The sequence below is a fragment of the Musca autumnalis genome, unplaced genomic scaffold, assembly GCF_047663935.1.
Source record: "Musca autumnalis isolate F117 unplaced genomic scaffold, ASM4766393v1 scaffold_4, whole genome shotgun sequence".
Lineage (NCBI taxonomy): Eukaryota > Metazoa > Arthropoda > Insecta > Diptera > Muscidae > Musca > Musca autumnalis.
This window is the reverse complement of record NW_027411977.1, coordinates 103,198,587-103,216,550: the sequence shown is the minus strand read 5'-3', so window position 1 is coordinate 103,216,550 and position 17,964 is coordinate 103,198,587. Positions and strand designations below refer to the sequence as shown.

The following is a 17,964-nucleotide window of genomic DNA, read 5'->3' as shown; positions in this document are numbered from 1 at the left end:
AATATAACAATCGAGCTAATATGTTTCACATATGTGTTGTAATTGTAATGTTTACTCGCTTTATGAATTGGAGTTATCTTAATCTCATATTTGTTGTTTTCAAATTTAAAAACAACAAGTTTAAAGTGAGATGTAGTTAAATTTAATTACTTTAGGGGATGGCAGAGAAGACTAGTTTCGTCCAACGCCACTTGGACTCATCAGTTCTCGTAGTTCTTTGTATTAAAACAAAGAACCCTTCCCCAATTTTATGACGACTCGACCTCCTTCCACTTTAAACTTGTTGTTTTCTAATTTGAAAACAACAAATATGTGATTAAGCTTGACTTACCTACAAATAGTAAGTAAAACATTCATCTCAACAAAACTGCCAAAGTGAATCTAAAAATTGGAATTATCTTTACTATATTTCCTCTCTTTTTTACTTAAAAACCCATCGAATGCAATCTGTTTAAAATTTTGTTGTTGTCGTGAAACTTTTGAACACAATTCAGTATACAATTTTGATTTTATTATTTGACTTTCTACCGATTTCTCCATAAGAATATTTTTTAGAAGTCTAAATATCGATTTCATCACATTCCAAGACCAAAATACATACATATTTTTCCGCTCGTTATTTATTGGCAGTGAACACTCTCCGTCCTTAGTTCTAATCAAGGTTCATTTTGTAAGGCTACCAAGAAAGCAATTACAGGCCTTAGTCTTCTTTTGATGTCAAAAGTGTTTGCAGCGAAGAATGCACCAAAGAGAATAAAAGAACGAAAACTTATTGGAAGAATACGAATTATGAAGTTGTACAATAATGTTTTTGGGTTTTAAACCAAAAATGTATTTTGACAGCAAAAGAAGATAACTTTCCCCAGAAATTTTGTATGTGCAGGTCTATATTTTGAAATAGCCCCCATAGAACGGTACCGCCCGATTTTGAGTATTTGCAACGTTTGACCCAGATTATTCATACCGAAATAGACCCCTTCAAAACGGGCCCCTAAAATACTCTTTCTATTAGAAAGGGTCTATGCAAGGACCCTTTCTTGTAGAAAGGGTCTATGCAAGCACCCTTTCTTGTAGAAAGAGATTGTCCAAGCACCCTTTCTGCAAGAAGAAAGCACCTTTTCTTACGGAAAGGCCCAATAGAAGCGCTCTTTTTCAGAAGGGGTCAATAAGAGAATTCTTGCTTGCAGAAAGGTCAATAGGGGCTACTGAAGCACCCCTTCCTCTTACAAAGCGTTTCCTGAAGCACCATTTCTCTCAGAAAGGGTTTCTTTAAGCACACTTTCTCTTAGAAAGGATTTCTTTAAGCACCCTTTCTCTCAGAAAGGGTTTTTTTAAGCACCCATTCTCTAAGAAAGAGTTCCTTGAAGCACCCATTCTCTCAGAAAGGGTTCCTTGAAGCACCCTTTCTCTCAGAAAGTGTTTATTGAAGCACGCCTTATTTTAGAAAAGGTTTATTGAAGCACCCTTTCTATAAGAAAAGCTCTTTAAAAGCACCATTCATTCAGAAAGGGTCTATAGACCCTTGATATTACTTACAGAAAATTTAAGTATAGCTTTCTATATCCCCCACTATCATTTTAAGATATTTAAGATTTTAGTCACAGTATCCTACCGAGTTCATTGTTAATTGGAATTTGTGTTCCCAGAAGATAGAAAACTTACTTGCAAAAAACTATCCATATACATATATGTGTCCAATTTTATATATTTCGAGGGTTTTTTGTCAAATTTTCGAACCAAGATTGCTGTAATTTGGTATGTATTTTATTTAGTCAGTTAAGATATTATTCTCCTGCAAGGAAGTACACCATATACGTTAACGGATGAACAACAACAAGATTCGTTCTCTTCATTCTCATCTACCGTTGTAATGCATAAAATATTTGAGCATGACTGAATTATACTTAACGTAGAGAAAGAGCTTAGTAGATACTAATTGTTTTTATTTCTTTGAATGTGTATAAAAAGTTCGGTCCTTATAATTGTTCCACAAACATCCCATAAGGACAAGGGAGTCTTCTCTCGGCCCTTACTTGTTGGTATTTAGAAGGATTTCGTTTAAACCGAAATTTCTAAAGTTTATTATTATTCTCCGTTTGTGTATAAAAGATTCTTAGAGAAATATATGCATAAGTATAAATCCATGTTTTTATATAGCCCTCAAAAAACGTGCCGCCTGATTTTCGATGTTTCGAAGGTTTTAGTTATATTACCCAACAGAAGTACATGACTAAATTTAGTTTTCAATAGGGAAGGGTATAAAATATTTCTACAGCGAATTCTCGATGTATGTCCACGTTTTGGTATATCCTCCATATAGCTGTACCGCCCGATTTAAGACTATAATTTGACATTAAGGGTTTCCAGTGGTGATACAAATAATCTATAAAAATTGTGGTTATAGGTCAACCTTTTGATGTAACTCCCATATTCCGTTGCAGCCGATTTCCGGTATTATACATTAGGGCTATAACCAAAAAAATACCTCACCAGGATCATGTGGGGAAGATTCTCCTGTTAACGCTTAAAAATGCGTTTTTACCCAGATTCGGCGCAAAAAGTTCCCGCACTAAAAGCGATTTCTGACGTCCTTCTGATTATTTTTACAAAGAACAATGTTGATGTTAGGTTTATACTGTACATATATTATGCTTTATATACGTTGAAAAAAACCTTAACAATACTTCGATTTGGCGAAATTTGTATATAAGACTTAAGTAGAATTGTCCGATATTTAAGATTGTATTCCATTTCAGTAAAAAAAATAGTTTTTAAAATCGATTTTCTGCCGTAATGAAAAAAAAAAATAAAACAAGTAAGAAAGGCGTTAAGTTCGACCCGGCTAAACTTTTTCTACCATCTACCACTAATCGTATTGAAGTGAAAATGAAAAATTGGTTTTCTTTTATTTATGAAGAAGATTAAAAACCAAATTCCAGCAATTTCGGTAAAAGAACGTGGCTAAATTTCAAAATACCGAAATTCGGGAGGTACCGTTTTAAGGGCGCTATATGAAGGCGTGGACAAAAGGACAAATTTCAGGGGGAAAGTTTAATACTATCAATGGACCTTATTTCAGCCATTTCAGTGGAATATTGAAGCCACAACCTTTAAAATACCGAAAATCGGGAGCTACAATTTTATGGTGGCAAAGTGAAAGCGTGGAACGTTTTACACCCCCAACGAAGACTACATATCAAATTTCAGCCATAAACTTCAAAATAGCGAAAACTCGAATGTGTCTATAGAGGGGAAAGTTGAATACCCCCAACGAAGAATAAATACTAAATTTCAGCCATTCCGATGTAGTAATTGCAATTCCAAACATCCTAGGAATAATAGAAACTTCTATACCAAATTACACCGCTCTGCCTTAAAAATTTGCGAGCTGTATCTTGATTTCAACAGACGGACATGATTATATCGACTTAGAATTTTACCCTAATCAAGAATATACATACTTTATAGGGTCTTCGATGAATATTTCGATGTGATACGAGGGCAGTTCGGAAACTTCTTAGCCTAGCACAAAAAGCGCGGTATAAACAGAAAAATGTTAAGTGTTTTGGAAACTTCCATCTCTGTTATGAACACATGTTAAATTTTGTTTCGATCTGGCAACTCCTTCATATAGAAACATGTGTTCAAAAAAGACGCATCCGCAATTTTTAACAATGGAAAAATTAGATATGCGTGCTGTCATTAAATATTTACATATAAAAGGTTTATCGGGACAAGAAATTCATAACGATATGGTGAATGTGTCAGGTGAAAGTGCTCCTTCATATGCAACAGTAAACAATTGGGTTGCTGAATTTAAACGTGGTCGTACAAGCATTGAAGATGAACCTCGTAGTGGACGTCCAAAAACAGCAACAACAACACAAATTGTAGCCAAAGTGCATGATATGGTATTAAATGATCGACGAATAAAAGTGCATGAAATTGCTAATATCATGGGCATCTCAAATGATCGAGTCCATTTAATTTTGCATGAAGAACTACAGATGAAAAAGCTTTCTGCAAGATGGGTGCCGCATTTGTTAACAGTCGATCAAAAACGCATAAGAATGAACATTTCTCAAGCTTGTTTGGATCGTTTTAAGCGAAATAAAATGGATTTTAATAACTGTTGATGAGACATGGATCCACCACTATACTTCAGAGACAAAAGAACAATCCAAACAATGGACTGAAGCTGGAGGAAGTGCCCCAAAGAAGGCAAAAACAATTCAATCGGCTGGTGAGGTTATGGCAACGGTTTTTTGGGACTTCAAAGGTATTTTATTGATTGACTATCTGCAAAAGGGTAAAACAATAAATTCAGAGTACTATTGCAACCTTTTGGATCAATTAAATGTACAAATTCGAGAAAAACGTTCTGTACAACACAAAAAATAATTTTTCATCAAGACAACGCACCAGCGCACAAGAGTGTTTTAACAATGGCTAAAATCAACGAATTAAAGTACGAGTTGCTTGACCACCCACCTTATTCTCCTGATTTAGCTCCCAGTGACTTTAACTTGTTCCCAAATCTAAAAAAATTCCTTGCTGGCAAGCGTTTAACCTCAAATGAAGATGCAATTACAGTTGTAAACCTCTATTTTGAAGACCTTGAGGAAAACTATTTTAATCAAGGGATAGAATTGCTAGAAAAGCGTTGGACTGAGTGTATTGAAGTTTTTCATTGATAGGCTAAGAAGTTTCCGAACCGCACTCGTACAAACAGAATGACAAATTTAATTACACAGTGCGACAAAATTCAATTTTTTTCAAAATGATGGGAAACTCGAGTAGATTATGAAAGTAGAGCTAAAAATATGAGACACGTGTATCGGCGTTTTTAAAGTTTATGTCGGAAAGTAACCAAAATAGGCGGGGCACGTTCCGCCCATTTTTAATTTCTTCGAAATATTCGAATTAAGATATCTTGGAATCCTTGCATTTCAGGTATATAGTGTCTTTGGCAACTTTACTCAGGAGGCTATGGGTAATATTTTTGATAAAAATTTTAACTCTCATGCGGTTCATCAAAGGGGTCTTTTTTGTCCTTTTTTTTTAAATCTTTCAAAAATTCCTTAAAAATGTGATCGTATCAAATCCAAATATTCTACAAAATTGTTCGCCATAAAATTTTACTATAGGTCTCAGAATGACACATTTAATTACTATAGTTAATTACGTAAATGCCACCAAAGTAGGAGTGAGTCCCGTCATTGTAGTTTTTTGGCTACACCAAATTGTACATGTGAGAGCCCATATGACACTTATACTTTCACTGGACCATAGCCGTAGACTCCTAAATATGTAACTTAAGTTAAAAGTATTAAAAATGTTTTAAAGCTATTTAAATAGAACACACAACATTTTCTGTATGAATTTATAACGAAAAACCATCAATAAGATATTTATATTTTTTAATCACAACTACAATCTGGTTAAAAATTATAAAATACGTCCCTAAACTCTACACCAAAAACAAGGGCTGCTAAGAATGTTATACGTTATGGTCACAGATTTCTTTTATTCAGAGACTCACAATGGAATTTCTTTTGGAACATTTCTTTCTTTAACAATATTCCCAAAAAGTAAAGAATTTTGCTAGATTTTGATGCAGTATGGAATTATGTAAAATTACACTATGCAACACTGAAAATGCAAACAACTTCTAGCATGGATTTTTTGAAAGTACATATTTAGACTACAAAAACTCTAGTTGGGTTTTGTCCTGTCAGATCCACTTCGGATTTTATGGCCTCATCTAAACCGGGCTAAATCTACACTTTTATGCATTTATTAGGCCTTTATCTCAGAAACGAATAGGAATTTGACCTTGCTGTCCTTGGCAATATTGTAGCCCTAAACTAGTAGAACTTATCTTTTGAAAAAACCACATAAGAAAAACTCCATCTAGGGCATCAAAATCTATAAAATATAGAACATTTTACGTAATTGCTGAAATTCGGGTCAGTATCGGCTAAACTTTGGGAGTTGAACCAGTAACCTTTTGCAAAAATCTTCCAAATAAAGTTCTCAACAATTCTTTGGAACATTCTGAAACTCTAAAATGCTTACTTGATGTTGTTTCAGCCGTATTTTGCATCATATCTTTTACAGCACGTATTTCAAACACAGTTCACACCAACAGTTTATTCTTCCATTTCGGATTTCACTACATTATTGACATTTTTATTAAATCGTCGTTGAAAAATCTACTGAAAACAATGGCATAGAGACATTTTACATCAATGATATGTTCTAAAGAGTTGTGTATTACATTCCAGGTAATATTTTTCCAACAGAAAATATTCAGAAAAGATTGAAGGTTTTGAAGATACGGTGCGAAATGTATAAAAATTGTGGAATTTTTGCAGATATTTTGAAGTTTGAGGCAATAAATGTAGTTTTTCGAGTTCATTATTTCTCCAAATATTTTATTCTATTTTATTCACAAATTTGCTTCAGGGTTCAGAAGAAGATTCGCATTGGTTTCAGAGATATAGCCCCGAATTTCTTTAAAAACCCAATATTTAACCATGTTTAGATGGGGTCATAAAATCCGAGCTGGATCTGACACAACAAAACCCTACTAGGGTTTCTTGTCGTTTGGGTCTGTACTTTCAAAAAATCCTCAGTTCGAATAGTTTGCACAAGATCACCTTAAAAATGTTGCACAGTGTTATGTAAAATTATTAGTCCAAAATTAAAACATATAATTTCATCCTAATATATATAAATTTGTAATCTAATTTTTTAAGGAAATAGTATACATAGATATATGGTTTATTTTGAAACTCATAGTGAAATTTTGTGTAGAATTCTTTATCCTTTGACACTTTTCACCTATAGCCAAGTTTTATATTACTTCCATGTATCATCTCGAAAAAAGAGGGAAAAACTTTTCATCAAAAAAATTGGGAATATTTTCATGTTTTTTTAGCAAAATTGATACTGATATTTTCATGCTATAAAATGTAAATAGACATTTCTTTGGTGACCCATAGTGAAATTTGATGAAGAATATTTTTGTCTCTGACGTCATCTCCCTTAAATTGTGTTTTGTGGGACAATTTTGAATAAACTCAGATGAAGTCCGACTTTAACTCTAAATCGTGTTTTTCATTTTTAGAGATTGCTGGCGATTAGACAAGAGTTACAGACACCTATAGTAAAATTTTATGGCGAACAATTTTGTAGAATATTTGGATTTGATACGATCACATTTCTTAGGAGTTTTTGAAAGATTTTCAAAAAAAGGACAAAAAAGACCGCATGAGAGTTAAAATTTTTATCAAAAATATTCCTCATACCCTCCTGAATAAAGTTGCCAAAGACACTACATACCTGAAATGCAAGGATTCCAAGATATCTTAATTCGAATATTTCGAAGAAATTAAAAATGGGCGGAACTTGCCCCGCCTATTTTGGTTACTTTCCGACGTAAACTTTAAAAACGCCGATACACGTGTCTCATATTTTTAGCTTTACTTTCATAATCTACTCGATTTTCCTTGTCATTTTTTTTTGTTGTCGCACAGTGTTATACTCTCCATATTACGGCGGAGGGTATAAAAATAACTGCAATAGAAAACTTGCATGCTATCGGTGCGGGAACTTGTTTAACGTAGGGCAAAGTGACAATGCATTTGTTCATATTTTTCCATGCTTTACACGGCTGTGTTGCAACATTTTAGGTATTTAATAAAAATACATTTCCATTTTTTATATATTTTTTTCTTGCTGTAATCGGATTTAAGTAAACGTATGATATGTTAGAATACATGAATATACATTAGGGTGGGGCGATTTGTGTGGAAGCAAAAAACCTTAATGAGCCCTTCGCGTTTCTGATTCCTGGGATTGAACTGAGCAAAAAAGTCCACTGGACCATATATCTACCGCGAAAATCGAGCCTCCCGATTTTGACTTTAAGTTTTTTATTGACGTTTTTTGGATATTTTGGCATATAACAGCCAAACCATTGGGATTTTCGATCCAACACAAAGACAAACATTGTAGCCAAGACAGTAATTGAAAACTCTCTAATACATCGGAAAAGCATTGGAACACTCCTTCAGGCAGTTTTAGCCCTAAGAATGTGCAAACTTTTCGGAAAATGTCGATAAATGACATTGTGCTACAAAATTTTACCCGAAAAATATTCAAGTGTTCTGATGCAAAATTATATCGTGTTGGGATCCATGGACAACGACAATGCCTTTATTTCGCTTGGGTCACTTCGTTTTATTTTTTTATAACGGTAAAAGTAGTGAAAATCTGGGTTTCTTACATTTTCAAATTTAAACGGGCATATCTTATTTTTTCCACAACAGATTTCTTTTGATCCTTCTTCCTTTTAAAGGGGTGAATAATGCCTTTTGAATAAGCTATTATTGTTTTAAATCGGTTAACAAATGGCTAAGTTATAGTGGTTTATGTCTGAAAACCCCCACAAAAAACCTATAAAGGAATTTCTCATAATTTTCAAAATAAATATTGAACAAAACAAAAAAACATTATATTTTTGAAAATTATGAGAAATTCCTTTATAGGTTTTTTGTGGGGGTTTTCAGACATAAACCACTATAACTTAGCCATTTGTTAACCGATTTAAAACAATAATAGCTTATTCAAAAGACATTATTCACCCCTTTAAAGGGAAGAAGGATCAAAAGAAATCTGTTGTGGAAAAAATAAGATATGCCCGTTTAAATTTGAAAATGTAAGAAACCCAGATTTTCACTACTTTTACCGTTATAAAAAAATAAAACGAAGTGACCCAAGCGAAATAAAGGCATTGTCGTTGTCCATGGATCCCAACACGATATAATTTTGCATCAGAACACTTGAATATTTTTCGGGTCAAATTTTGTAGCACAATGTCATTTATTGACATTTTACGAAAAGTTTGCACATTCTTAGGGCCAAAACTGCCTGAAGGAGCGTTCCAATGCTTTTGCGATGTATTAGAGAGTTTTCAATTGCTGTCTTGGCTACAATGTTTGTCTTTGTGTTGGATCGAAAATCCCAATGGTTTGGCTGTTATATGCCAAAATATCCAAAAAACGTCAATAAAAAACTTAAAGTCAAAATCGGGAGGCTCGATTTTCATCTTAGACATATGGTCCAGAAGACTTTTTTGCTCAGTTCAACCCCAGGAATCAGAAACGCGAAGGGCCCATTAAGGTTTTCAAATCGCCCCGGCCTAATATACATATATGTTGGTATTCTTTAAAGTTGAATTATACTCAATACTGGTAACAGACCAAAATTCAAGTGTGTGGGAACACAAGTATTTATGCATACACATCTCAATTATTATTTAAAACATTAATGTACTCACCCTATCGCCTTTTTCTCCAGTCATTCCGGGATCTCCACGTTCACCTTTTTGTCCTGGTTGACCTCTTTCACCTTGTCTTCCCATTTCACCTTTCATTCCTGGTTCACCTTTGGGTCCAGGTGAACTGCTACGTAATGATCCCATTGAGTTGCCCATCAACGATTCCTATTCATAGGTGAAGGACCAAGCAACAACAGCAAATGGCCACAAACCGTAATTTGGTATAGCATACAAGTGGTCAATACAATGAACATTTATACATCGATTCGGCAAAAAGCATAACAAAGTATGTGGCATTATACAACGAACGGTAAGAAGGCATTGTTATGGAGTTTGATTTGTTTGTTGTCCAAGTATTGTTTGATATGTTGACCCCATTTAAGAATAGACGAGAAATTATTTGCCATATTAATGTATGTTGTTTGATTTCCCGATTATGATTGTGTGTTGGGGCGACGAATGTAAAAGGGGAAAATTGAGAAAAAATATGTTAGTAATTTGTTTGGAAAAAAAATTATTTTTGTACATATTATACTAAAGGTATGCTATTAACAGAAATAACTTATGACTATATTTTGTTGAACAATATGTCTTTGGTCATAACACTTAGAGCATTTAAATGTAGTATGAGATATTTTCTAAAATAACAATTATAATAAATTATGTTATTGCATCCATACATATGCGATTACACTTAGATATAGATTGATTCACGTACCTTTTAAAGATAACCTAAATTAATTTTTATGAATTTTAAATGCTTATACCATTTATTTACTTTCAGTTTTATTAATCTGCATACCGAAAATATATACATAACAAATACTTATAACTAAAAAACATATTTACAGATGATTTGTAATAACAAATAAATATTTCATTACTGAACCTAAAACTCAGAAAAATCAAATCTCTTTTTATAATATATTACTATTTTATTTATAAAACCTTATTGGGAAATAAGTTGACCAATTCTGTATGGAACGGCTCAATTGCCGAGATTGATTAACTATGTCAATAAGATAACCTTTACCAATACATGTATACATACATACATCCATATGCGTTCTTAGATTGATAGATGATTGCCACTTCATATTTTGTTCTTAATTCATACTAAAATCCTAATCATGTTCTATCATTTGAAATGAATCGAAAGTTGCCCATAGCTTTGCAACTCAATTTGTCTGTGAAAAACACACAGATTACTTTGGAAAAGTGCAAAACATCATTTTGGCTTTCTTATTGGGGGGATCATAGAGCCAAGGGTATGTTACTTAGCTCTTATTGTGACCAACAATTTGGATGATTAATGTTTTTGGCATTTAGTCAGACAGGCAGATGAACAAAAAGGGCGTATGTTGCAAATCTAAAAATTCCTTTTTGAGTCCTTTTATCACACATTGATGATAATGATGTTTGTTCATCTGTCTATTAGTAATGATGAAGTTATAACTATTCTCGAATTGTATATAAACTACGTTTTATTACCTTAGGTCATATTAAATTATCGGTATACAGATGTTGTATTTACTTTGATGTGATAAAAACTGTGCCTCTTGGAATCAGGTTGAACACAACGCCATGTGTTTCGGGTATTTTGATGTGTTTTCTTATACCCTCAGCATTTATGCTAACGAGGGTATATACACTTTCATACGGACAAAATGTGCCTCATCGACATAATGGTTTTAGACCCCGAGTATGTTTGGACGAAATGTGTTTCAGACAATTTGGAGTCGATTGAGCAATGTCCACGATAACTCTCGAACGGATCAACCGATTCGATCCAAAATTTGGCTTTCGTAATATTTTGTCCAAACTTAGTTTAAGTTCGAAGTTTGGTTATATCGGTCCACTCCTTCCGGTACCTCCCCCACAAAAGTTCGAAAATTTTTTTTTTGAAATTTTGTACGTACGACAACTCTTGAATAGAGTAACCGATTTGGTCCATACTTTGCAAATCGTGAAATGTCTACCAGACTTAGATGAGGTTCCAATATGGACTCAATCGGAACACTCCTTCGGGTACCTCCCACACAAAATTTGGGATAAGTTCAGTTTAGTACCTGCTCTCGAATCCCTTTGATTTTTGTTTTAGTAACCTGTATTCACTGCCCACTATACGACGGTATAAGTTCCATCAGGGGAAAGTCCACACTTCCTGAGAAAGTAACCTGAAAGTTGCAAAAAAAGTTGCGCAAGATTACTCTCGAACGGATCTGCCGATTCGGTCCAACATTTGGCCTTAGTAATATTTTATCTAAAAATTGTTTAAGTTCAAAGATGAACCATATCGGTCCACTCCTTCAGGTACATCCCCCACCAAAGTTCAACAATGTTCGGAAAAATTGTTCGTACCGTAACTCTTGAAGGGAGTGGCCGAATTGGACCATACTTCACACATCCTAATATATCTACCAGATATAGATCAGGTTTAAATTGGGCTATATTTGTCCACTCCATCCGGTACCTCCCACACAAAATTTCGGATAAGTTCACTTTAAGACCTACAATCGAATCACTTTGATTTTTGTTGAAGCAACTTGCATTCGCCGCCTCAATTACGATGGTAAATTTTTTTTTAGGGGCGAGTCCATACTTCTTAAGTAAACAGCCCGAAGGTTACAAAAACCCCCTATGGCACCATATGTAATGGCTGGATATCCACTTCCATAATGGTCAATGTCGATCCATTCCTTTAAGTATCTCCTCCGCAAAATGTTTATCTTTAATCCTAATGCACATTTTTGTCGGTTCATACATCCAAAATTTTTAAGACCCCCTAAATACATACGGTTTTGGGAAAAGATTGTTCAATATACACAGGCTGAGGGTATATCTCTGTCGGCAAAGCTGACTGATACTTCTTTACTTGTTTTTTTTTTTTCAATAATTAATACAAAATAATTAAAAAAGCGTCAAGTTCGTCCGGCCCCAACTTTTTATACACTCCACCATAAACTATGTATTCCGAACTATAGAATAATTAATTTTCTTTCTATTACGAAAGTGCCAATGCCTGCAATCATAGGCGGAGAAGTTTTTTTTATACCCTACATCACTATGTGGAAAGGGTATTATAAGTTTGTTTTGGGAAAAATTCATGTAACACCGCGAAATATTCGTCGGAGCCCCCAATGTGGTATACCAATCTTCATATCTCGGCGAGATAAAGCGATTTTGAGATGTGTGTCCGTCCGTCCGTCCGTCCGTCCGTCCGTGTGACCGTCTGTCCATTATAAATTGTAATCAAACTCCAGGCCGCAATTATGGACCGATCGTCACGAAATTTGGTATGGAGGTCGGTTTCACATCAGAATAGATCGCTATTTTAATTGGTGATGATCGTGAAATATTTAGCGGGTGAAATGGACCAAAAACCTAATTTTTATCCGATTTTGTAGCTGCTCTGTTGGTCGCAATAATAGTCCGATCGCCTCGAAATTTTAAATAAGGCAAGAGTATGTGACAAACATGAAGCTTGCAATTTGAGATGGCGATCAGATAATATTTAGAGGGTTAAATGGACCACAACTTTTGTGTGAAAATTGTGACAATTTTTAATAAAAAACTAATATCTTTGTTCCTGAAAGACACATTCCCCACTCGTGAGTTATATTTAGAAGACGATCTCTTGACCTTTTAGTTGATGTCAATTATGTTGATGTACGTGATCGGATAACAGAGTTAGAGCCTAATATATCCAGTTTTTTGTTTGTAGTGTAATCATAAACCCGCTAGAGGTCGCAATTATAGCTCAATAGTCACGAAATTTTGCACGAAGTAAGAGTTTAGGTTGAAGAAAATGCCTATAATTTTGCATGATTATCTGATATTATTTAGCGGTTGACTTAGGCCATTACTTTTGTATGAAAAATATACAAATTTTATTTTTGGTCCATATTTTCATTCCTAGAGGGCATATACCGGCAAAGTAGCCAACATTTGGAAAAATAACTACTGATCATTCCCCTGATGCAAATTGCAATAACGTGTCTGCTAGATAACGCACCTACTGCCTGATATATAATGTGTTTTGTGTAGAGAACCACAATTTCCTCCCATGCTACAAATTGTCTCTATCATGACAGAGAAATTTTCAGTTCAGTTGTCAAATTGGATTTTTGTACAAATATTGCAACTTGGGATCGCCTCACCACCTATTTTATACCTCAGGATTTAGGATAAAGGGTGTACAAACAAAATACGACCAAAGATGTGTCTCATCGAAATATTGGTTTTAGACCTCAAGTATGTTTGGACGAAATTCGTTTCGGACAATTTGGAGTCTATTTAGCCCTGTCCGTTCATCTGTATCTCTTAATATGTAGCTGGCTGGTGCGCACGATAACTCTCGAACGGATCTACCGATTAGAACCAAATTTTATAGTTCGTTATATTTTTCCCAAACTTTGATTAAGTTCGAATGTACGCTATGTCGGTCCACACCTCCCCCAAAAAAGTTCTAAATTGTTTTCGAAAAATTGTGTGAACGATAACTGGCGAAGTGAGCAATCGATTTGCTCCAAACTTTCCATATATTATTATTCCTACCAGATATAGATCGGATAAGACTATATTGGTCCACACCTTCGGGTACCTCCCACACAAAATTCGGTAAAGAGAAATTTAAGAGTCCTCACGAATCATTTTGATTTTTTTTTCAGCAGATTGTACTTGCGCGGCAAATCCGCAAGATAACTCTTTCTGATTGTTCGAAACTTTACACATCCTATTATTTCATTGAGTCATGTATCTTTCGAGTACCTCCCACAAAAAATTTGGGAAATGTGCAGTTTGAGCACCCGTATCGGATCTATTTGATTTTTTTTTGAAGAAGATTCTTTTCACGTTCCCTATTCTGGTCCCTTTCCCGGGGTAAGTCATGCTTCCTGAGATAATAGTCCAGAAGTTCCAAAAACCCCTGCAGCTCCAACTAAAATTACAAATCTAAAAAAATAATTCTCAAACTTTTCCCAAACTCAGAAGTTAGCATACTAAAATTGATTTGGTATAGCCCCATATTACGATACCCATAAATTCCAAGTATTTGAAGCAAACTCGTGTTACAAAATGAATATATTTTTATACGGCAGAGGCTGAGGGTGTGTAATTGAATATGAATAATATTGGGATTTATAAATTTGTTTGCATGCAAAATTTTTGAATTTCTATTCATTGTTACTTATTTCTACCGGTATAAAATATATTTTTGATATCACAATATATGCCCACAATGAACTATTTTCGAAGCATATGTGAGGTATAAGTGCACAATTTTTGAACGATTTAATAAACTCGCAATTTTCCCAATTATCAAATATACCAAATTGCATTGCATATATTTTTATTTATTTTAGGTGCATTCTAAAAAGGAACCTGATATTCAAGGACAATTTGATGATGTAGCAGGATAGGCTCATCAATGAGAATTTTCCAATTTTCGAATATTTTTTAGAAATGTATAATTTATATATTTTTCCACAAACATCCCAGTAAAGACAAGTGAGGCTTCTCTTATATCAATGGATTCATATTAAATTATTGATATGTGAACTAGTTTTTATCGACGTTTTTCATGGCTAAAATTCTCAGGAAATATCGCCAACATTACTAAGTGGTATTTTGCCACCGTTGACAATTTGATGGGAATCGAACCCGGACATTCAGCGTGCAAGGCGATTGCACATAGCTTAATCCTACAGGTTGTGGTGTAGAGTATCACATGGTCGGCCCCGTCCGACTATAGCCTTTGCTTACTTGTTTTTTATATTGCTTCGTATTACAAGTATAGGGAATATATTCCTGAAATTTTCTACATGTCACCCTTTACGTAATAAACATATGTGTGCATATGTACGTACAAACAATTTGTTACTATTGACATTTTGTTGTCAAATTAATGGAAGAAGTTTTTTGTTTCCATTTTTTCACATGTATAGTAAAAGCTGTAGATGTGTATATTTATAAATGTTTACATGTGTATTAGGTTGGGTAAATTTTTACATAGAGAATGAAATTGAAATTGGCTTTTTAATAATATTTCATATTATGATGAAATTGAAGAAATTTTGGGCAATCAAACCGAAATAATTGTATTAGGTTGGGTAAATTTTTACATATAGATTGAAATTGAAATCGGGTTTTTAATTTTTCTTTTCAGATGAAAGTCCCATACATTTCATATTATGATGAAATTGAAGAAAGTTTGGGCAACAAAACCGAAATAATTTGGTATCTAGTATTCATTTAGGCTAGAAAAATTTCCCCTACAAATTTGTCAGTTTGAACGGTATTGCACGATACCTTTAATTTTAAAGAACTTGGCGCCGTTGTAATACCGAAATGGCTACAATTTTTAAAAACTCTTATTTGGGGGTAAAAAATATTCCTGCGGAATATAGGACCACGTTTTGATATAGCCCCATAGAACACTACCGCGCTGCTTTTCCTACAGAAAGGGGCAACTTTTGGTATAGTGTCATATGAACGGACCGTCCGATTTTCGGTATTTTGAAGGTTTTAACCGTATTATCTAACCCTAAAGACTGAAATTTGGTATAAAGCTTTGACTAGGGATGTAAAACAGGTATACAGATAACTTTCAGTATAACGGTTCCTCCCGAGTTTAGGTATTTTAAAGAGCGTAACCATATTTTCCAATCGAATTAACTTTATTTCTCATTTTTAGTTTCCCAGTGGTCAAAAAACTCCTACTTGAAAAATTGTTGGTATATGTAGGTCCACATTTTGGTATAGCCCCTATGTAATTTTAACTCCCGATTTATATATATAGAGGATTTTAACTACATTTTCATAACGATTTTTATATATTCAGGATTTAAAGTACATTTTCACACCGAGTTAGCTGTAATTTGACATTTTATGTTTTGTAGTTGTCGAATTAAAAAAAAATTTCATTAAAGGTCCACGAAAATGGCGATTAAAACTACAAAATCCCAAATTATAGCTAATTCGGTCAGAAATGTAGCAAAAACCGTCAATATGTCCGAAATCAGATGGCACCGTTATATGGGAGCTATTCTAAAACGTAATTTTTGGAGGAAAAGATTTTTCATCACTTTTAAACCTATATGACAAATAACCACCACTTTAGGACGATAAAGATAAAAACATGAAAATACCTCCAATCGGGCCTTATATATGGAGGCTATTCCAAAACGTAGACATATTTTCACAAATTTTTTTGAGCACTATAAACCCCGAACTTCTAAATTATAGCTAATTCGACTGGAAAATGTAGCTAAACACTCCAAATACCTGAAAGCGGACGGTAATGTCATAAGGGGTCTATTCCCAAACGTGGGCCATATAACACATCTTCGAACTGGACCTACATGCAAAGAAAGAAGCATTGAACCTACATGCAAAAAAAGAAGCATCTATGCAAAGTTTTAGCATCCTGTCTCACTTTGTTTTTTGATGCTTGGGGGATTACCACAGGCGGACATGACTAAATCAACTCCAAATTGTTTGAAACGGAAGCAGAATCGACCGTGATTTTTTGGATTTTTCTTAAAAACGATAAGCTATAACAAGAAGTGATTAAATGGAAATGTATAATATACCGTATAGGAATGATTCTTGGGATTTTTTCTAAAGTCTATCATTAGACATCGGATTTTTGCATATTTTTGAAAATTTTAATGCAAATAATTCGTTTATTAAACAATGGAAGCTGGAGCTTTGAACGTATTATTGATTATTTTCAATATAATATCGAATCTTGGGAACGATATAATTCTAAAGAATAACGTAGTTACAACTGGTTGAAATTTCAAAAATATGCAAAAATCCGGTGTATCACATTTTGATGAGTTTTACATAAGATTATATACTTTTATTTATTGTTGTCTTATTAGGACGAAGGTCATTATTTATGCACGTTTTTATTTAATTGAATTAATCGATTGATTCAATTAATGAAAAACTTTCATAAATAATGACCTTCGTCATAATAAGATAACAATAAATAAAAATTCGCAGCAGAGTCCTGCTGTCCCGGCAGAGGTTTGAATTTGGGTCCTCTCAAAAAACTGACAATGTTGTCGAGGTCTTAGCATTCTAGACCACTGTCAATCTACCATATCAAACTTCCGAAATGGAGGGCATTACAATTCATGAAAGAAAGCCCTTTTCGATTTGTACACACTAGGTTAACTTGATAAGAAAAAGACTTCAGAAATACTTCATATCTGTAAATTTCAAACTCAACCTTTGTCTTCTAGCCATTCACATCCGATATGCCTGATGAGCTGAATTAAACCACCAGCGAAACGATCGTAACATATTGGTTGGGATTGTGGTACTTTGCTACAATTCAATTGTTCAATACAAAACTCCTTAGGCCATGATAGCTCGATTAATTCAATTAATTAAGATTATATACAATTCTAATTTTAAGGTTATTCGACAAAAAGCCTCACGCACAAAGTCATTTTGACATTTTTGCTCTTTATTGACAAACTTTTGAAGTCACTTTAAGAAGATATATTACTAAAAATAAACTTTGGAGCCACACGACCCTAATTAACCTTTTTTACACATGGAATCGATGGTGCCTATAGGACATTATTTGTAATAATAAACCGTAA

General features: G+C 33.9%; 1 protein-coding gene across 1 annotated transcript in view; it reads right to left on the bottom strand.

Moving 5' to 3' along the window:
• The window catches only part of LOC141403035 (uncharacterized), a 416,517-nt gene that overhangs the window by 355,454 nt on the left and 43,099 nt on the right, over positions 1-17,964 (bottom strand). Inside the window, exon 3 of the mRNA XM_073985168.1 lies at positions 9,347-9,511. Coding sequence (XP_073841269.1) covers positions 9,347-9,511 — 165 coding nt within the window. The remainder of the gene's footprint in view (positions 1-9,346; positions 9,512-17,964) is intronic.